The 23171-nt window shown below is 41.0% G+C and overlaps 2 protein-coding genes across 5 annotated transcripts in view; both read left to right on the top strand.

Annotated features, from left to right (window-relative positions):
• thada (THADA armadillo repeat containing) overlaps positions 1-5200 on the top strand; it is a 93852-nt gene extending 88652 nt beyond the window's left edge. For all 4 annotated transcript variants that reach the window (XM_057341487.1, XM_057341488.1, XM_057341486.1 and 1 more), the window contains 2 exons: positions 4461-4630; positions 4768-5200. In XM_057341487.1, the coding sequence (XP_057197470.1) occupies positions 4461-4630; positions 4768-5082 (485 nt within the window). In that variant the 3' untranslated portion in view covers positions 5083-5200. The remainder of the gene's footprint in view (positions 1-4460; positions 4631-4767) is intronic.
• Positions 5201-6648: 1448 nt separating this feature from the next.
• On the top strand, positions 6649-9162 carry LOC130558843 (mRNA decay activator protein ZFP36L2-like). The gene is made up of 2 exons (XM_057341490.1): positions 6649-6938; positions 7148-9162. Exons 1-2 carry the CDS (start codon positions 6852-6854, stop codon positions 8330-8332), a joined length of 1272 nt encoding a protein of 423 aa, XP_057197473.1. The 5' UTR covers positions 6649-6851; the 3' UTR covers positions 8333-9162.
• Positions 9163-23171: the final 14009 nt, after the last annotated feature.

Below are 23171 nucleotides of genomic sequence, written 5' to 3'. Positions count from 1 at the left end.
GGTTGTTACGCAATTTCGATTTTTGTCGAAAGGTGAAGCGGTTCAGACACATGTGCTGATGTAACTCTGGCCTTGTTCTCGTCTCTCTCTCTCTCCTCGCCGTCACTGTAAAGTCTTTGTCCAGTTCACCAAACCCAAATTCAGTTAAACACTTTTATTCCTGCTCTATCTCGATACAAATTAGGTTGGAAATCAGAACCCCGGGCATCACTTAACAAGGCTTTTAGAGGGGTGAGAGGTACATCTGATAATCACATTAAAAGGGAATTGGACTGTATTCTCACAGGGAGATTCAAGAGTGCTCAAGCATTTCCAATGGGATACTGTGCCCAAAATACTTTTTTGGGTTCTAGTTTTGCTCTCCCACCGGTTTGAAATATATAGCCTGTATAAATGCGAGTGGATTTGTACAATTTCGGATTAATATAGTGCCCGCCACAATGCCTCGGTGTTCTGGGTCGTTGCCAGGTGGTTGCTTACTGGCCCCCGCCCAAGTCTAATGTAATGTTCTGGGCTATAGATATGGCTAGACGGGTGAAATGTCTAAGTCTGATCTTTTAGAAAAGTAACAGGACACTTTTCTTAAACTCCGGCATATTTTTAGGTCATGCATGTGTGAAGCCAAGTTGACATGCTGAAGTTTAATGCATAGGGTTAGGAGTTCACCTAAAAATAAAAATTCTGTCATGATTTATTCACCTTCGTGTCTTTTAAAACCTGTATGACTCTTTCTTCTGTGAAGCACAGAAGAAGATATTTTGAGAAATGTGAGATTTTGATATCGTTACATCCCTAGTTTTCAACATTCATCATCGTGTTCTGCAGAAGAAAGAAACTCATACAGGTTTAGAATAACTAGAAAGTGAATAAATGATGAAAAACAACTATCCCTTTAACAGAAGAATCAACTATTCATTTCATAATAATACATATTTTATTCACTGCACATTTGCTGTCTTGACTTACTAAAAACCTTTTACGCCATATTATATCCAAGAACATTTCAACATCCGTTCAGCGCATCAAAACCAAAACATTGACACAGTTGGTATTGTTCTTGGCTGGCGTGGTTTGATGTTGAGGACGTTCTCACCATAGTCAGCTCATGTCTAACTTTGTGAGTGTAATGTGTTTAGCAGCAGTTGCCCCCTAGTCATTTATGTAATGGATAACAAGGAGAGGTCTGAACTGATTTGTGGAGCGTACATCCATTAAACTTGCAGTGTGCCAATTTACCACAGAGGTGCTCGATCATTAATGCCAGTCCGTCTTCTGATGCCCAGATAACTCGCAGATAAACGTTGAAAATGAAACATTTTCACTTGTAATCAGTACCTATGATAGTTTTATATTATGTAGTTGTTTATGATGATGTCGTTCACAATGCTTCATTGCCATACATAAATAGCCCTATAGACCTCTCAGATGATGTAAGCAATGCTGGTCCAGGAGAACTTCCTGTTTTGTATAATATTGATAACCGATTTAAAATGTTAAACAAATATCGTGAACATTTGATAGTGTATGTAAGAAAAAAAGACTTATAATAAATGAAACTGGAAGTGCTTCTGGACCAGTGCAGAACATCTTACTATGATTTTTGTTCTGCTTCTTTCATATCACTGTTAGCTTCAAAGTTTGCGATGTGATTCATTCAACCAGTTTTAATTCAAGAATGTTTTGAAATCCGCATGGAAAGAAATACTTTCAGATCCACAGCCGCTGAAAAGTCGGCGTCACAGTTGTGTTGACACAGGAAGAATGCTGAAGGAGATTGAGGAAAGTCTTTTTCCCAACAGTCTCTAGGTCATGTGACTGTGTGCCAGGCCTTTTAAATCAGCAGACACCTGGGTGATACTGTAACACTCCTGTTAGACAGGTTAGACTGATCTTAAGAACACTAAAAACCTCTGTCATACATGTGTCGGATGATATCAGTCTCACTGCTTCCTCTGACACCACTGAACATCCAGGCTTACAATCGCGGCAGAAAATAAAATGTAGGTTTGATATATCAAATGAAATGGTTTCGTGTTTATTTGAAAGGTGTGTGAAACCTGCACGTGTGCGTGCGTGTGTTCGGTGCCTTGGTTCTCATAGTTGTCTAAAGGAAGTCAGAGCTGTAAAGTGTGTGTGTGTGTTTTCGCACCTTGACACCATTCTCTCGCCCACACCGACAATTTCTGCCCGCAGACTTCTTGCACCTTGTTCTGGGTGTGTGTCCAAGTATGCACGTATGTGTGCGAGAGAGCGCACGCGGATGCACGTGTGGTCATTCCCACATAAAAAAAATCCCTACCAACATGTATGGGTGATACATTTGGTATGAAAAAACAGCTTACCGTACCAAGAAAATTGTCTTTATTTACTTCTGTTTATACCAAAATGACAAAATATAAACAGTGTTTTTCATCATTTAAAGGGACAGGTAACCCAAAAATGTCATTTCAAACTTGCATGACTTTCTGCAGAATACAAAAGAAGATATTTTGAAGAAAGTTGGTAACCGAACAGCCTCGGCACCCATTCACTTCTGTTGAATGGGTGCGGTTAACAACATTTTTCAAAGTGTCTTCTTTTGTGTTCTGCAGAAGAAAGAAAGTCATACAGGTTTGAAATGACAAGAGGGTGAGTGAATGATGACAAAATTTCTCATTTTTGGGTGAACTATCACTTTAATAAGAAGTATGAATATTTTTGATTACTTTTTTGCTCCACATATTGCTTTAATGCAAGTTGGCATTTGTCAGTTTATTAGTCTTCTTTTTGCTTGATGGATTTAATAATTCTTTGTATTCATGGTCGATTGAAGCTACTTCAGACCCAATACGTCAACTACTGTTGCATCATGGGTAGATATGTAACTGAATGTAAAAGAGTTAGAGGTCATACTCGTGCATCTCTTCTGATTCCACCCAACACCCTCCCTCGCACCGACACTCAACACTCGCCCAGCTGCTCTCGCTCACATCCCAGATTTGCCACACACCTAAGCTCCTCTTGCTCTCTTTATTCAGAAAGTTTTTTTAATTAGTTCCAGTCCCGCGACTCCCACAGATCGATTACGGGAATGAAACGACCCTCTTCTTTCCTCTGGAATCCCAGCACAACTGCGTAAGGAGACGGCAGTCTGTCCCGGGCAAACCTTCCCGAAAAACCTCGCAAAGATTTCTGCCATCACATCTAGAGCCAAGATCTCTGCTTGTTTAGTTTGGACTGGAGATCGTATCGATGATGTCACGTTCTGCTTTTGCATCTATATCACAACCTTAACATACTATAGGGTAAACTCATAACTGTATTTTTAGAGTTGTTTCTTAAAAAACATCAACACAAAACCACGTTTGCTCTCGCAGATAAAAACAACATCCTGTTGAGTAAGCGCACAAGAGATTGGGAAACCGTGTTGAGATTGAAACCGCAGAAAAGGGACAAAATCGCTTGAGTTTCCTATTACGTCTTAATATCTGATGTCTATTTGTTCGACCCTGGATGATGTCCAGCACCAAAGCCATGATGCCTTTCACCCTACAGGGCTCAATAGTCGCATTGACATCAGAACCCAAGAGCCGGGCCGTCCCAACCCATCACTTGCAGAAAAGCCCATGTCACCCTACACAATCGACACGTCTCTGTGTTCTCGTGACATCAGCGTCGTGGCCCTCTACTTAAGTTTGCCATGGAAAGCCGATCCGGTTGTTCTTGCACAGCTCTGCTATTCCCAGAGTTCCTTTAGCAAGGGGGAGGGTGGCCTTCAAGGTGTCGCGTTCCTCTTATTGAGGTTGGTTTTGACTAGCAGGTCCTGGTGACTTTTGAAGTCACTTGGGTAATTTGCATGTCAACTTCTGGTTGAGGGGAGGGGGCAACAGAGAGAAACCAGAGTTCAAATCAAACTGAGTCGGTTGTCTCGCACCGACTGCTTTGATGCATGAACAACTGGAGTCATTAAAGACAAAGGGATGAGCGCTAGTGTTGTTAGCCGTCGCACTTGGATCTTTTCACACTTATCTCGTGTCTCTATTCTTAGATTGAACTTCCCCGATCGTCGCTTTGTAAAGGACTCCAGATTGCGACTGAATGCCTGGGTGCATGCGTGTGACGCGTTGTGGTTTCGCATGTGCGCATTACGTTCATGAGATACGGTTTTGTTTCTGTCAGATGGGTTCCGTGCCACGCGAAGATGGAAACGCACTTTGTGAGAACATAAAGAGAGCAAGGCATCAATCTCACGGTTGCTCCAGCCTCAGATTGAGAGCAGATTGCATTGTGGGAACTCAGTAATACCTTGGAGATGAAAGAAACCACTGGCTCAGTGAAATTGATACGTTTAGTTTTTCCGTACATGTGTTCCCAGTTCAGATAACTTACGTCGTGCAGAATCCTGTACGCTGAGATTATTTATAAAAATTCAAAGTCTGCGAAGCTGTGTTACACATTCATGTGATGTGCTACATTCCTAGCTGTTGCCACGGGTGCTGTCTGTCCTCCTGTTGCCCTGGAGACGGGGGTGGCTCTTTTGTGCCAGCTCTTCCAGATGTGGGAACAGGTCGCTGCTGGCATTGTAAACTTGACAGAATGGCTACTAGGGGATGAACAACTGGATACAAGTTGCGTGGAGTTGCCAGACCTGGTAGGGATTTTATTTTCTTAAAGCAAAATTATATCAAAAATCCTGTCGACGTAGAAGTATGCACGGAAGGGCCACTGCCATGTTTTAATTTTTCATCTAATTTGTTATTAATGAAAGGCTGTTATTTTTCATACCAGGATGAAGAGTTTCTCTTTGAGAAAGGAGATCTTAACCTGTGGGCGGAGCCTATGTTATGGGCACGGATGTTGCATGGACACCTTTGTGACCTTCTAAGTGTGCCACACACACCTGGCGTGAGCCCCGAGGACCCGGACCGATTATCAGCCGTGGCAAAAAGCAACGCCCTGACTGCTGAACAAGCGATGAAAACCCTCCCTGCGTTCCCTCAGTTTTCCGCCACCATCGAGTATGGCAAGATAATGCTGCTGAAAGAGAGAAGCTCACTAGCTCAAAGTGTTCTTGATACTCTGAGGCAAGCGGACACGTCGTAGATGCTTTGTAACATATGTAGGAATTTAAGCATATGATTATGCAGTTTTAATTTCGTGATATTTTTTTTACACAAAATAAAGTGTTTTTAATAAATTTCCCTCACTTTGGACTTTCTTGTGTCTGTGTGTGCTTTGGGTTTGTGAGTTTTGCTTTTTAACTGTTCGATGTCACATTTTCACATCTAGCTTGCATGTGGTATTTATATGAGCCGTAATATTTTTTAATTCACAACTCCGTTTTAGAAGGAAATCATCTTGAACGCCCTTCCTGCATGCGTTACGCAATCAGAACACAACAGTCTGGTGGCCCTTCAGTAAGTAGACAGCTGGGCTGCCTTCAGGGCTTTGGGAGCAATGTTCCCCTCTTACTGTAAAATGATGTAATGTTTTGGAATGCTGACAGCCCATTCCTCCAATACACACACACACAGGGGTGGTTAAGGTCACATATATTGTCCCATTCACTGGAATGACTTTTTTCTTTAATAATATACAAATACACTTTGACATCTTGAAAAATTATTTTGAATACAAGAGGACAGCTGAAACATCCCATAAGAACTATAGAGGACCGCACAACAGGCAGTGTAAAGTAAATGCATTAGTTCATATGAGAGTGTGATAGAATCTCGCCTGTGGGTGGCGCCCGATGCTTTCTTTTCAACGATAAGTACTGGAAACCGTTAGGGGGCAGTATTGTACCGCTTTCATTGCAGCTGAAAACATGTTTCTCAAAGGATTTGTTTTTACTTATGTTTCAGTAAGCTGCTGTGTAACATGTCTGCGTTTTGTTCATAATTTTAATGCAAAAATCGTCAAATGAATATTGGTAGTCTACACAAAATACATTTGTAGACATCTTTAAAAAAACGAGCTAAATTCATGTAGGTTGAGATACTTTTTGACATTGAGATGAGTGTCAAAAACTACCCGAATTCACGCCCTATATGAAGAAGAAGTGAGAAACCATGTCACATGCAAAAAAGCAAGCTGCTCGCTAGTGCCATGGTTCTCACAAAACGTATCAGATCTGGCACCATTTGAAAGTTTGGCCTCTTAGCCTAGATTATGCAATCACACTGTACATTTCCTTCTATCAGCGCGAGCGGTCTCTCCCGCTGTGGACGCGCGGCTCGTGCACGTCAAGTGTAAACAAGACGGTGTGATGTATTTTCCTCAGAGGCGCAACTATTCAGAAAACAAAATCGAATGTTTTTTATTTACCATTTGTTGCTTAATTCAAAGAGTTTCACGTTGTGTTACTATAACATGTTGTGGCGAAACGTAAAAAATATTTCAAATGATTTTTTTAAGAATTTAATGACTATTGTGTAAATAAATAATATTTTCACATATGCCTAAAGTTGCACCAAATACTAAAATTGTTTTAAAAACACCGTGCCAAATCCTGTGCTGTGTGCTGCGAGAGATTACCGGAGGGGTGCGAGTAGCGACCAATCAGATGCAGACGCCCCGCGACACTTGAAAAGAAGGGCGTAACTTCGAAACTTTGTGCAGCTCCTCCTCTTTTACTCGCTGTCCCGTCCCTTATATGTGCGGGCAAAGTAAAGCGGACTCTTTACTGTTCTGGCTCGGCACTGCACGGCAGGAGAAGACCGATAACAAAAACAACACGGGGAACTCAGCCTTCCTTCTCTGTTTCAGACCACATCTGAGACTTGCCTTTTCTATCGCGTATTTTTCTTGCTCACGCCCAGGCGTGGCAAACTAAAAGCCGTCGCATCTAAAGGATCCACGTCGGTCCTCAAATGAGAGATCATCTGCGACTGTCTCCTGAAACAGAAATGTCTGCAACAATGCTGTCCGCTTTCTACGACATCGACATGCTGTATAAGGTACTTTTCTTATTTTGTAACGTCCGTAAACTTTGCTTGAGTGTGCACGCGGTTCTTATCTCTGCAAGTTTTATATTAAGTTAGATGCTGGCGCGCTGCCCTAAACTGTGCACGCGTTGAAACTTTTCAAACTTAGTTACGAAAGTTTTTCGTGCATGGGTACCTCTAGCTCTTGGTACGTTGCATTAAAACGTCTGTTTTTTCCACAGCAGGAGAAGAGCCTCAACATGAACGCGCTTCACATTAACAGTATGCTGGATAAGAAAGCAGTCGGAGCCCCCGTAACAGCCTCCAGCAGCACCAACAATTGTAACTCCTACACGTCAGGATTTTTCCGCCGAAACTCCACCAGCAACATGGAGTGCATGACGAACGGCAACAAGTACCCCTCCTTTAACAACATGAAGGAGACCGCCATCATGAACAAGGAGAACAAGTTTCGCGACCGCGCCTACAGCGAGAGCGGGGAGCGCGGCCAGCTGCAGCAGCTGCAGGCGCTGCAGCAGAAGCCGGGCTCGCAGATCAACTCCACCCGCTACAAGACCGAACTCTGCAGGCCCTTCGAGGAAAACGGGTCGTGTAAATACGGCGAAAAGTGCCAGTTCGCCCACGGCTACCACGAGCTGAGGAGCTTGTCCCGCCACCCTAAGTACAAGACCGAGCCCTGTCGCACTTTCCACACCATCGGTTTCTGTCCGTACGGCCCGCGCTGCCATTTCATCCATAATGCCGATGAAAGAAGACCAGCGCCCGCCAACGCCAACAGCCTGCAGGGCGAGCCCACCAAGACCGCCCGGGGGGAGTCGATGTGCGGCTACGGTCAGCAGCAGGTGGCGGGAGCGTTCAGGGACAGACCCAAACTCCACCACAGCCTCAGTTTCTCGGGTTTCTCCAGCCACCATCACGGACTCGACTCGCCCCTTCTCGATAGCCCCACGTCCCGCACTCCGCCACCCCCCTCCTCGTCATCCAACAGCTGCACCGCTAACTTTTACGAAGACGCTCTATCGCCCAGCTCCGTGACCCGTTGCCTTAGCAACAGTGCCTTCTCTTTTCCCGGGCAAGACCTTAAAGCCCTGCTCGCCCCGCTGGCCGTGCACACGCACAACGGTTACACCGGCCAGTCCAATGGTGCTTACTACGGAAACCTTCAGGTCAACTTGGGCGGCGGCCCTCCTTCTCCCCCGTACGGCCACCTGCAGTCCCTCCACCCCCTGTCAGAGTCGCCGGTGTTCGACTCGCCCCCCAGCCCGCCGGACAGCATCTCAGACCGGGAGAGCTACGCCAGCGGCTCGCTCAGCTCCTCCGGAAGTCTCAGCGGCTCCGAGTCTCCCAGTCTGGACGGCGGGAGGCGTTTGCCAATCTTCAGCAGGCTGTCGATTTCTGACGATTAAGCGGCGTTTTGTTTTCTTTCTAGTGAACTTTGGAGGAATGTTCCAAGTCTCCCGTTAGATGTGTAGTCGAATAATAGACTTTAATACGAAGGGAGATGGATGTGTCAGACCCTCGGCATGGCATTAGGTGATTTTTGTAACAGAATGCATTCCACCGGTGATATATCTGTGCTGCAGTTTTCTCGGTCTCGAGTTTTTTCTCTCGGACCGATTACTTTCCAGATTTGTACAAAAAACTTGTTTTGAACGTGAAAGACAGAGCGGTTTCAGATTTTCCTCCATCCTTGCCAAGAATATGCCTTGACAAAAGTATACCAGTATGTATGCGCTTCTCACAGAAACTTCCATTCCAGTTTAACCAGTTTCACAGCGCCACCCAGTGGTTCGGTCGGTTCGTGCAGGTTGAAGCTCTCGTGTTGGGAAATCACTGCTGATGGTTGAATATATCTATTTTTTTTAGCTGATTCGAGTGATTGCATAGCAGTGAGAATAGCTGGCTATGGACTATTTAACTTATTTATTTTATCTTGTGAAAAGTATAGGCTACATTGTTAATTGTGTCCATACTGTATTTATCAAGTATGATGAAGCAATAGATCTATATTCTTTTATGTTTAAATTATGATCGCCATTATTAATCTACATAAAGTGGAGTGTATGTTCCTTTTCACAGTAATATATATTTTTGTTGTTTGGTCTCTTTTGTAACTTCACTTTATTTTATTGTAAATTGAGTAAAAAAATCTTAATTTAAGAGATTGTATGTGATATTTATTTCATTAATTTTGTTTCCTTGTTTACGTTCATTAAAAAAAAAAGAGTTTGTGTGATTTGCTGTTCGGTGGGATGTTACTTTCCGGAAGGGTTCGTTTTGTTTCGTTATGTTTTGGGAAAACCTTAAGACGTGTCCTTTTAGGTATGTCTGTAGAATGTATAAACTGTGGTTGGCAGAGGACCGTCCAAACGTGTACTAGCCTTAAATTGTCATGGAAATCAGATTTCAAAGATCCCAAGTAAATCAATTAACCAAAAAGTATTTTGTTTTCCTTTTTTATATAGAATGCACAGAGTCAGGCTGTGAATCCAGCCACGTGCATGAGAATGTAGCAGTCCGATGCCCCAGTATTATTGCCTAGTGCCTGTGGGGGATTCACCATCTTACATTGCCTTATGATTAACCAAATAAAGTATTTTCATACATGTTATTGTTTTACAACAAGAGGAAATGAATGTAGTTTGTAATTTAAACTTCTTGGAAGGTTGTTACCACTTATCACAAGAGAGATGTAGAGACTTAGAGCGACCATCTGAGTTGTATCTTTTCTATCGCTCCCTCTTCCTTGCATTTGTTTTGACTGTTTTCTCTTGCTTTCCTCTGATATGGTCTGAATCTTCCAAACTTGCTGGACGGGGAAGAGTCGGACCACGTTTAGTTTGTACATAGTAGGTACAGGGGATTCGCACTATGTACCTTTCTTGACTACTTTATCAGAAGTAAAGCTTTTTGAATGTAATGGGTTTTTTTAAACGACAAAAACAACAGGACTTGTAACATACTTGTTTTCGGGGAGTCAGTTCACTACAATTGCGTGTGAGACTGTTAACTTTGTACTGTACATTTTTGTAGTTCTCCCAATAAAATAATTTTGGAAAAAACCCGGAATGTGCTTTTCATTGAACAAACTTGATATCAGGTCTTGCAGTTGCGGACACGTGCAACAACTCTTTTTGTAATTGTTCTAAAAACGCTTGCATGAACCTTGACAGCTTCTGCATGCTGAGGTTGAGTTTAACCACAGCGTTCAACGTTCTGACTGCATGTATAGCTGTCTGTGAAAGCAGTTGTGGGGGCTGAACTTCCTGAGCTCCTCCTTTATTTTTTTTTACTGAGATACTGACTGGCTGTTGACTGTTGACTGAGATAGTAGTAATCTACATGTAGTGTCAGAACTGTTCCGTGTATACACATTTAAAACAATACACGATTCATCAAACGACAGTTTGCTAGCTTTGGTTATCGGAGTACTTGCATTGTCTTAAATAAACAAAACAAAATGACTGTTCCCTCCGGACAGGATAAGAACATTTGGTTTTGTGTCTTGTACAGTAGGAAGGCCCGCACATACTCTGAATGCATTCTGCAGATCTGGGACACAGCCGTCTTTATGCATATTAAATATTTTGTTTAATTCAGCTCTTTTAAATACCAACACTCTCGATTAGGGATGTAACAATATCAAAATCTCACTGTACGATACTACCTAGGTATAAAGTCCACGGTGCAATATTTTAAATGACAAATGATGACTTGGAAACGTGCCGTAAGCATCCTCTTTTCTTTATCCTCTAATCATAACCGTTGCTTAGAGGTATGAGTTATAGTATGAGATGGGTCCTAAAAATCCCTTTTATAAAATAAAATAATTGCTCCAGATGGACCTTGACAAAGGTAACATCTATGATTTTTTCTAACATTCTCTATGTTACGCCCGGAAGAGCTATCGCTTCACACAGTCATGTGACCACGATAATATTGAGACAATTTTGCTATTGCGATAACACGATATCCATAATATTGTTACATCCCTACTCTTGATATATGCAAACTTTCTCATATTTAATCTGATTTAGTTCATGACGTTCATATAGTAGGCTATGTATTATGTGTTCATAATGACACACTCACAAAATGTGGCTCAGATCAGTGACTATTAAAGTCTCTGACTGCTCACTGCAATGAATAACAAGTATTGCAGGTCATATATGCCACCCAGACTGAGTTTACTCATTCAAAGACATTTGTTTTTGCCAGGTTTTTAAGACTCTGCCGTAACTTCAATGGAGTGTTTGATAAAAGCTATCACCACCAGTAAAGTCATTTAGAAAAGAAAGGGCCTGTATTGAGAGTGCCGCAGAGATAAGGAAGACAGATAACAGAGGGCAAATATTTATTGAGTTCCACTCCTTCTTATGTAGAAATGTTTAATAAGACCCACAGCGAGTAGATCAGTGCCAAATGGGCAGTACGTTGCCATGCGTGTCGGTTTTGTGTGCTATCCCCTGAGCCATTTTTCCTCTAACATTTGTGTACTTGGAATCTGTGTCATTAAAGTAGTAAGCCCGGGTGTTATAAATGTAAATGCTGTGCTTGTGTTTGTGAATACAAATGCATGTGTTTGTGTGTCAGCGTGTGGTAAATGGCCCTGGAGCGCTCCTACAATGACAGGAACTCCTCTGACGACTTCTGATTATGGCAGGAAAGAGCCAGTTCCTCACCACCTCCCATTTCCAGGCTCTCTCCTGCTGCTTTTGTCATCTTTATTAGTATTGTCAGTTGGGCCTTTCAGCTTCTGAAAGTTTCTATTCGTGCCATAGTGCGTTTAACAGAAATTATTGTGGTTGTGAAACACTGTTGGTCATGAGCAGTAATGAAACAGACCCTTTTGCATGTATAACTTTTCATTGTTTTGTTTTTAAAAAGAATATACTTCAGCTATCTGTCTTACTTCCTTCCGCAGAACACAGAAGAATATATTTTAAAGAAAGTTGGTAACCGAACCACAAAACCAATGCAAGTGAATGGGTGCCAGTTGACAACATTCTTCAAAATATCTTAAAAATATAAGAAAGTCCTACAGGTTTGAAATGACAAGAGGGAGTAAATAAATCATGATTTTCATTTTTGGCTGAACTATCCCTTTAACAAACTTAACAAATGTTACAGTCCTGAATGATGCTGCAACCGGTTGGTAAGTTACTTTTTCAAAGCACACAACTGTTATAAAATTCACATTTTACGTATGAAAAAGTCTTTTGTTAAAATAGCAAAAAATGACAGCTTTCGATGTTTGAAAACGGTGCTGTTAAAGTCTTTGTGTAACTTACAAAATTGCAAATTTGGGAAAACAGTGACATCACGTGTAGTCGTTTCACAAATGTGTATGGGGTTCATTTTGACAACATTTTCATCTGTATGCTAAATTTGTCAAATTCTCAAAGTACATCCCTGTCATGCAAATGTGCCTTCAGCCTTCCAGGTTGACCTACAAATTGACATCAGGACAGATCAACTCTTTTACTTCTTACTGATGTACAGTAGGATTTGGTGAAGGCTTTGTAGTTTAGTTCATAGTTGGTGGTGGACTGTAAAGCAAGAGACACCAAAATCAAAGAGTAAAAAGTAAATGCTGCTGGCTTTGCATGTTGGATGAGAGGTGTGGTTTAACCCTGATTTCACATATTTACACATCATGTGTGCGAGGCCAATGTTTACAAGTAGACTGACACTGGGTCAGGGTACGACAACATATAAAGACTAGAGTAAATCCGACAACATATAAAGACTAGAGTAAATCCAGTAGAGTTTGTGTCTGGGCCTGACTCAAGCAAGCTGTCTGCATCACCTCTCAATATTCTGTTATCGGTCACTTAGCTCCATCATGTTTATCATGTGGGGGAAAACTTCAACTAAAGCAAAATAATGTATAAAACAAATCCCAAAAGGCTGATCTGAAGGAGAGAGTCACCCTGAATCAAAATTTAAGCATCCCACAAAACCTCATAAGAGCGCAGTCTCTCATACTTGCCACCTCTTAATATCACTATAATTTATATAAATATATCTTACTAAACACAGGTTGTTCTTGGACATTGTGTTTACACGTGTGGCCAACAATTTGTGGTTAAGATATGTGTGCGTAGTTCCTTTGTACTAGATAATTACTCTCATTATTCCTTTAATTTGATTATGGGTGTAGTTTTAGTTCTGTTGCTCATTCTAGGAATGGACTGATGTATTTTGAGAGAACTAGGTTACTCATGACAAAATACTTACCAGTTTAAAGTCTTTCTTTAACAGGTTAAAGAGGCTGTTGCTGTTCTGTGATTGACACAGAGACAATTCATATTTGACACAGTGGCCCTAAACAGTATTTGAAAAGTATGAATTATGACATTGTATTGTATCCAAACCAAAATCAAACCAATTGGTATTTATTTATTTTAAAGATGCACATTTTTCAAATCATTTTACAAAATTGTAGGCTTTTAATGAATGAACAATATACTGTTAAGACAAAAGATATTGGGGGACATTTGGTTGTCAGACATAAGAAAAGCATGCTCGTAGTTGAGGTGAAAAAGTACACCTGTTGCATCTGTGTGAACTGACTTTATACATCCACCAGATATGTGACCCTGGACAACAAAACCAATCTTATGGGTCAATTTTTCATAATCTGAAAGCTGAATAAATAAACTTTCTGTAGATATATGAGTTGTTAGGATAGGACATGGCTGAGATACAACCGTTTAAAACTCAGGAATCTGAGAGCACAAAAAATCAAAATATTGAGAAAATTGCCTTTGAAGTTGTTAATCAAGGGCACTGTGGCAGACCATCCACTCACAAAAATAAAGTTTTTATATATTTAAGGTAGGAAATTTACAAAATATCTTCATGGAACATGATCTTTACTTAATATCCTAATGATTTTTGGCATAAAAGAAAAATCGATAATTTTGACCCACACAATGTATTTTTGTCTTTTACTAAAAATGTTCCCGTGCTACTTAAGACTGGTTTTGTGATCCAGGGTCACATATCATGTTGAGACCTTCTTGAGATTGGGACCTTTGTCTGGAGATCGCACGTGCTTTGATATTTTGTTATTAAATTCGAAAAAAATTATAATTTAAAAAAGTGACACATTTAAAGTGTAAAATAGTTTTTGGTCACTGTGCACTGTGAAAAAAACAACATGATTTTGTGAAATGTTACTGTTTTATAAACAGATTTTTCGTGTATTTTTTAAATACGGTCAAAAACAGTCTAATTACTGAAAAAAGCTGCAAATTTAGAAGAAAAACAGGGAAAACTTTTTATGGGAAAAAACTGTCATTTTTACGGCATATTTCTAGTGTCCCAGCAGCCGGAAAATTTCGTTTTTTACAGGATTGTGTTGCAGTCTATTTTTGAAATACGGTCAAAAAATGTCAAATTAGAAAAAAACACGAATTAACAAGAAAAACAAATAAGGGGCGATTCACATTTCGCGTCTAAACCCGCACGGAAAACGCGAGCTGCAACTGCTTTCTCCTTTTTTTCCAAAGTGCCAAGGAGTTTCGTTGCTAAGCAACCATGGGCCACGCTAGCCATTAAGACCAGGGGCCGGATTCACGAAACTGTTCTTAAGATAAATTATAGGAAGTTCGTAAGAATGTTCGTAAGTGCGATTCTCAAATATTTCTTAAAACATTCTCAAATATTTTCTTAAGAACATCTTAATTTTTTTCGTAAGAAAATAATATTACACTCGCTTGCTCGAGTGGTAGTATATGTTTATCTAATAAACTTTATGTGTGTAACAAGCACATTGCATCCTTATATAGCCTATATATATTAGCATTTGATGTGTTAAACGGCATTTACGATTGCATGTTATCTAATATGTTAGCAAACGTTAAGAATATACCTATTATAATACTTTTTGTGTAATAATAATGTATAAAGCACTCCGTGTTTAATAATGAATGCTAAAGTAAGGGAGCTAGACCTTATCATTATTATATCAAAATAAATATTCCTTAATATTCCTTAAGTAAACGTCAAAATTATGATTTTGGCTCAATACAATACACGTCACATGTAAAACAACCAAACACATGTGTTAAACATTTTACCTTTTGAGATTTAAGACCACCGTGAGGCTGTCTTAATTTTAAGATGATATTTACGAGAATTTGGATTCTTCTTAATTTTTTCCTAAGATCAATCTTGAGAAAATTTGTAAGAACTGTCTTAAGAAGTTTTTTTCGGGAATATATAACATTCCTAACTTTTTTCTTAAATTATAATTTAAGAATTCTAATATTTCAATAAAACAATAAAATAATATTAATGCTGTGATCATCTGTGTCTCCATCTTGACTGAGCTTGTCTATATTGGCCAGTTGGTTCTTGTCACATGACCTGCGGTGCGCGTGTGGCAATCTTAAAAGTTGAAATAATTTCATCAAAAAACGGGAGCGTCGCACCGCATGCACAACGCTCCCTATTTGAGCGTGACTGTCACGCGTCTACATTTAAAATAACGAATATGCGCGCGCAAAAGATGCGAAGTGTGAATGGCCCCTAAGACCATATAATTTTACCCCAACGATGGGATTTATGGGATTTTTTACAGTGCTATTTTTTCCAAACCCTGCTCTTGAGTTTAATTCTGTTGTTCCCCTCCAACCGGATACCGGCTGTCTCTTTGGCCAGGTTTCCCCATGACTCCTCATTGTCTTTCATTGTCTCGAGTTTATATGTACTGTTCAACATGTTCCTGCTGTTCCAAACAAACAGACCTCACTCTCATTGTGGACGGGGTTTCCAAAATAAACCCAATATGTATAATACGGTATGTATAATATCTGAAAATCTAGTTCGAATGTAACCCACAAAGAACTTTTATTAGGCTATTATGTGTTTCAAATGGACAAAGAGACAGATACAGAGATTTACTTACAGTACTGTACACCAGCACAAATGCTAATGCGTTAGACCTACTTTACCACACAGACTGTGCGAAGTGGCTGTGAATTATTACAATGTGTGTATTGTATAGACGGTTTTTGTTAGACCGGGTGGAGTTCTCCTTTGATAAGGAAGTATTCTAGTTGTAATAAAAGGTGTGACTAATGTGTGAAATGTTATGATCCTGAGAAACGTTCTGCACAACATTGTTCTGAACTTTAGGTATGAATCATGCAGGATGAATCACATTTGTAGTGTTTTTATTATTCAAATTAGTGATCAGTGCAAAAATGAATGTGTTCATGCAAATTATTTACGACATCAGTCAAGTCCAACTAATACAGTTTTGGAGAGCATGCTCCAGTGTGGTGGTGTGCAAGTAAACTCACAATATTTTGCTCTGTACATACACCAATTCAGCGGACCGTAAAATGGTACTCTCATAAGTGGAGCCCTTATTTAAAGACATTTAATTGGCACATGCACTCAAGCAACTTCTTGGCAGCGTGACGTGGATAAACGTATTCATTTACGTTATTACTGTGTAAACACTTTTCTCTCTGCGCTCATACAGAAACGCTTGGGTTCTGTTGGTTTATGATGGAGCGTCTATGCGTGTGTGTTGGAGATGTGTGTTTACGGACCGCCGAGTAAATGCGTGTAATCATCGAAATGTTTATACAGATCGGATCCTGTAAGTACAGTAGGCTGAGAGTCTGTGTGATCTGCATGCACATCCACTCGCTCATTATTTGCTCGGGTTTAGCGGACTGTCTTTCAGGAACAGGGACAAAGTGTTCAGGTTTCAGTTTGTGTTTGCGAGAATTTAAAGGGGTCAGAGGTGATCTTTTGACGGATATTAGGTGAAGTTGAGTCTGAGGGGAAAGGAGGGTGGAGAACACCAGAGCGGAAAACGCTTCAGAGGTGGTGTGCTTGGTCATGTTGAGATTTCATATCGACTGCGTTTCAAACAAAGGCTGCGTTGATAAGATCTGTGAGGGAAATGAGGCCTGGAAATGAGTGTTTGTGCACTTCAGGATGTTTCTCTACCTCCGATTCCTTGTCTTTGCATATGTTTCTCTTTCAGGTCCTTCAATGGCTTCTATCATCATATTATGTAATAGGGATGGATTTTTCACACAGTGAAAATCTTGTCATCATTTAATCACACATATACTGTATTATTACAAACTCCTATGACCTTGTTTCTTCTCTGGAATGCAAAAAGAGCAGAATGGCCAGACTGTTTTATCCATACGATGAAAGTGAATGGTGACCATGGCTGTCATGCAAAGATTAAAAAAATGAAAAAAAAATGAGGATTTTGAGTGAATACTAAGCTTTGGCCTGTCATACAGCATCAAATAATTTGGAATATAGCACACGATTCAGCTTGATAACTTTTTGGCCCTTGTAAAGTTTGACAGCCACCAGTCCCCATCCACTTTCATTGTACAGTATGTGGGACTAGCAACTCTTCTGCTAAACGTCTTCTATGTTGGACCACAGAAGAAAAAATGCCCTGGAGACTTGGAATTTCAAGAGAATAACTAGACGTTAAATATTTGGGTGCAGTCGACATCACCACCGACATTTAAGGGGGTTGCCAGATAATACCCTCGAGAGCCCGAGAAGCACCTTTAAACGTACCCTGAGCCAAAGTGGGTAACACCACACAGGGGATCTGATTGGAAGAATGTCTTAAAATAAACTAGGTCCTATCTCCATGCACACGACACGCTTCTGCTCATGCCCACTCAAACACGCCACAAATAAACTTCTATCTCCCGGTCCGCGCACACCTCACGTACTGACACCAAAACAGCTCGTAACTAATCCGGCTATCGTACACACGCTCTCAGCCACACAACTCAAGCACAAACATCGATCGCCTTTTTGGATTCGCTCAAAACATGCACCCATACCGTGTCATTCAAAGTGTTTAAACCTGCTCATGTAAACGGCACACATCATGCCTTTTTGAGTATATTTCAAATGTTCGGGTGTTGAAGGAACAGTATACCCCAAAATACACACTTACTCGTCGTTATGTCGTTCCAAATCTGTACATGGCCCTTTCTTCTGTGGAGCACAAAAGAAGATATTTTGAGAAATGTTTCAGTGGTTTTGTGTCCATACTTTGGAAGTCAATAGGATGTTGTTTGGTTACCAATATCTTCTAGGTTCTTCAGAAGAAAGAAAGTCATGACATAGGAGTAAATCATGAAAGAATTTGGTTCTTCAGGTCACCAAGTTTGGCTTCTTTCGTTGTATAATCAGCTTCAGACCAACTCTTCTCTATAAACCCCACCCCTCAGATGCCAGAGAACCTGTTGTCAGCAAACACAGACACACACGGTGACTGACAGGCAGGGAGTGCTTCAAGGTCTTCTGATTGGTTAAACAATAACATCAGATGTTTTTCTTCAAGAATTATCTGAAGACAGCTTTGATATGCCTCAGGACAATTCCGTGAAGTGCTAGGAACATTTTTTCAAACTTCTCCACTTATTTCCCCCTTATGAAATCATAAAGGCACGGATGTGGGTCACCTATAAATGAACAATGTGGGTGGATTTACGCTATGCCAACTATGCCTTGTGTTGATTTATCACTGTTTTGTGTGTATCAACATCCAAGTAACCCACTTTTAAATAGCGATGGCTGTTCATCTCACTCCCTGGTTTTGCTCTGGTGAAGAAATGCAGCTCAAGCCATTGAGCGCAGCACTGTCATCAATGACTCACTTCACAGGTCATGTGACCCGACGGGGTAGGCGATGTGTCTCATAGATCGTCTTTATGCTGAGACTGAGGCGGGTCATTCATAGAGTGAGGCAGGGGAGATCTCTGCCATGTGTGTGCGGATATACGTGTGTATGCGAGTGTTCTGCTCACTTCCCAGAGCGGGCAAAGAGATCCTTCTGCGTTTGCCAACGGGGCACACACGAGCGTCTGTTCCTCTCTCACACTTTCTACATAAATAAGTAAATATTGATTATAAACATCTATCCCCTGTCACGTTTCGAAAAGGGCCCAAATAGAGTCCAAACGGTGCACGTCCTAAGTGGATCAACACAAGCTCACCTGACCTTGACAGGCTTGCCAAAACTCCCTATAAACTCACACACACACAAAACCACAAAGTTTAATCATTAACGTTTCTGCTTAACTAGCGCTGCTTGCTTTAAACAACAAACACGAGACGTTTAAGCAACATTACTGCACAGTTTTGCAATGTCAACTCTCTATTCAATAGCCCTCAGCTATAGAAAGCCCATTGACCCGAGTCCAAAGAATGGCAAATATCATGATGAGTTAGATTTTAACCTAATAAGGGATTTATTTTAAGTTTAAGGCTTATTTTTAAGTTTAAGATAACCAGTTTAAGATAACCTAATTAAAAGCCTTCGGCCTTTAATGAGGTAAAATGTCGCAACAAGCGCTTGCACACTGCAGATGAATGCACTTTTATGCTTTTAGAGCTGGTTAAAGTTTTCTCAAGAGCAGATATAGAAATTGACTGTTTGTTTGCGGCTGTAAAACCGAGACAGGTGAGGTCAAACTGATATAAAGGAGTTAACCTGGACTGTTTTACTCGGTGATAAATGCTTCCCATCTTCTTAAAGGAACAGTACATGTATATTACAAGTGAAACTGAGGTAACTGTTTATCTCTTTACTGGGCCTTTTCTGACCTTAACAGCCCTTGGTCACTTACTTCGCATACTCGTTGTTTGCAAAATAGCAACATTCCCCTAAACATTTCCTCCTGAGAAGAAAGAAAGTCACATGGGTTTGGGATGACATGAGCGTGAACGTACTTTCACATACTTGGAGCAATATGAAGCCCCCCTTCACCTAAAGCCGTCTGTTCTCCTACAGTGGTTTAGTCCAGAATGAAACCAGAGCGGCGTGCGGAAATGAAATGCGGAGCTTTCTCCCCCCACGCAGACCCCTTCAGCCTGGTGATAACTGTTTTCATAACTGTTTATTACTCAGTGACCCTGGGCCAAGCGCAGAGCTTCTCTCACGTCTCAGATGACTTCCATTTTAAGGCTTTTGCTTCTCATTCCTGCGCGCAGATGTGGTGTTTATGAGCGAAGTGTTGGATAAACTGTTTATGAAAATGCCTCCGGTTTCATTAGAGGAAAATGTATGTGGTATTTCAGGACTGGCAGAGTGACTTTAATTCCTGTCACAGCTGAAATAGAGAGTCGTATTCATAAAGGTACTTCTTCCATGAATGTTTTACAGTAAAGAGGGAAAACAAATATAGTTTGTCAGAAGACGTAAGTCTGTGTGTGTACAGCATGTGAGAAGGAAACGTGTTTAGAAATGTTGGACATGCAGTCAGTTCTCTCTGTGATTATCTCACAGTCAGCAGATCACGTTGTACCGTGAAATTGCTTGACAAAGGCATTTTTATTTTCTCTATTGAAACAGATGGGAATAAATGGGAAAAATAGGTTCTTTTTAATTTTATGGGATCATGTCATCGTCATGTCAACTTCTCATAGACTGCCAGGAAAAGGGTACAAAAGCCGTCACTGGTACGATACTCTTTAAAAAGGTCCTAATATATACCTTTGGGGTACTAATATGTACTTTTTGAAAGGGTACCGCCCCTGTGACAGATTTTCAACCTTTTTAAGTCATATTAAGAACCATTCATCAGTAAATGCATGTTATTGCAAAGAAACATTTTTGATCCTCAAAATTTTTCAAAGGTTAAAATTCCTGTGAATCAACTTTCAGATGACATCACCAACCCTGCGATAGAGTCCACTTTTCACAAATTTCCTCATGTTGATCATCCTGGGGCCTCATTTATAAAATGTTGCATAAAAACAGTCCTAAATTTGATGTTACAATCATTTCTCAAAGTGCGTATGTGTGATTCATAGAACGAACATACGCACAGAAAACGCATGTACGCCTCTCTATCAGATGTGAAATCTATAAATCGCAAATGATCGCGAAATTGCAAGCAGCTGAACAGTTTCAGATTTCCGCCTTTTAATGATGTCTCAATTATGTCATTGATATATGAAAGAGCACCTGTCATTGTCAACATCCAAATCCTATACAAGCGGCAAGAATGACTTATATTTCCAAAAACCTGCAGCACTGGGACAAGCAAACGTGTGTACGTCTGCTCAGACCCTGACGTGGTGCTAAGCACTTTTCCACGTCAAAGACCGTTTTTATAAATGTGAACGTTGCCGTGGATTTTTGCGTACGCAGGCCCCTGTTCTGTTCTAAAATTCCCCACTTAGAAGTAAAACAGGCTGAAAACACTGTCATGTTGACTCAACGCACGAGGTGACCAGACTGCTAACCACAAAGTCATCCTAATCGAAACAAAAGACTTCGTCCTAACCCTACACTGACTGATGATACCTGCCGTGCGGGTTCACGTAAAGCCACCCACCTTCTGTCTGCTCCTCCTGTCAATAAGTGTGTCAGTAGTGCTGAGCTATTATCAAACACTGACCTACATTCTAGATGTGGATAGGTTGTGTAGTTGGGGTAAATGTTTCTAGGCTACTCATATTAACAGAAAGCATTACACAATAGGAACGTATTGCACAAGAAGCCTTGTAATTGTCTATGCTCACATTTAAGATTGACACAGACCGGTTTTGTTTGATACAGCATATGAATAAGTGGTTTCGAATAGTTTCTGATTGTCACGCAATAATACGGATTAATAACAAGTCACATGAACAAGGGTGCGATAACATTACTAAGAAATTTTCACTTGTTTCTCTGCATTTCAATGGCTGATGCAGAGAAGCTTATCCATGTATTTGTGACCTCAAGACTTGACTACTGTAATGCACTGCTTAGTGGTTGTCCTGCATCATCAATAAACAAACTAGAGTTAGTTCAGAATGCAGCTGCCAGAGTTCTAACCAGGTCCAGAATACGATCACATAACCCCAATGTTATCAACCCTTCACTGGTTACCCATTAAGTATCGTATTGACTTTAAAGTTCTTTTAATCACTTATAAAGTCTTAAACGGTTTAGCCCCTACCTACATAACAGAGCTTCTACCACACTACAACCCATCACGCTCTCTAAGATCTCAAAACTCCAGACTTTTGATAACACCTAGAATAACTAAATCCACCAAAGGGGGTAGAGCTTTCTCATACGTAGCACCTAAACTCTGGAATAGCCTCCCTGATACTATTCGAGGGTCAGACACACTCTCCCGATTTAAATCTAGATTAAAGACACATCTTTTCAGCCAAGCATTCACTAACATATAGCTAATGAACAGCAGCTACGCTAATTATTCTCTTTCTGCCCTCGCCTCGGGATGCCCATCCCGAGGTAGGGAGAGATTCCGCCAGGCCCAGATGAACGTCATATGCCCATCCACAACTAGAGATTACGCCAGCTACATCGGAAAATCCTGAACCATCCTCCTGCGAGAACCTGTGGACTGACTGACCATCCCAGCTCCATCCAAGGCAATTCCATCACCACCCAAGAAAAAGGCGACCATCTGACCGGCCCAGCTCAGACAATTCCATCCCCAACCGAGAGCAAAGACGGAGTACCTGTCACATAAATGCTAAATTTACAATACTTGGTATTTAATGCTAAACTTACATCACATGACAGCAGTTTGAAGTTATGGCTGCACTCAGTGACTTTGATTGGAGGTAGCTGGGTGGGTGTTGTAGGGAGTGGGGGGGCTTGTTGGTTGTGGTTCGGGGCGTTTCATTTGTTGGGACTGTGTGGGTCTGGTCTGGTTGGTCTTGTTTTGTGGTCGATGTTGGACAACAGAGGAATAAAGTTAATTATGCCATCACTACTTTTCCCTGGTTGTTCCTCTGTTGTCTGTTGTTGATCGCGGAATGGGACCGGGTTGGACCTGCACGGTTTCGGCGGGTGGGGCTTCCTGGGTCGCGGATCGTGGGCTCTCCCTGTTCTTCGTGGACGTTGCTCGGTGGCTTTGGTTGGGGTCACTGAGTGCAGCTATGACATGTCAGAGGAGATCTGGCCCTCCAGGCTGAGCCTGGTTTCTCCCGAGGTTTTTTTTTCTCCATTATTCATCTTGGAGTTTGGGTTCCTCGCCACAGCAGAGCAGTGCAGTGTTGGCTTGCTCACCGGGAGACTGCATTTATTTATTTATTTATTCATTTATTTATTAGATATTATTTATTATAATGATCTTGCTTGGTCTATAAACACCATGCACTGTGCTGTGTTTTACCTTTCTGTGTTTTTCTTATTTGCTCCTGTAAAGCTGCTTTGGAACAATGCACATTGTGAAAAGCGCTATATAAATAAAATTGAATTGA

This window comes from Triplophysa rosa, linkage group LG9 (assembly GCF_024868665.1).
Source record: "Triplophysa rosa linkage group LG9, Trosa_1v2, whole genome shotgun sequence".
In the NCBI taxonomy this organism is placed as follows: Eukaryota; Metazoa; Chordata; class Actinopteri; order Cypriniformes; family Nemacheilidae; genus Triplophysa; species Triplophysa rosa.
This window is presented reverse-complemented; position numbering and strand designations above follow the sequence as displayed.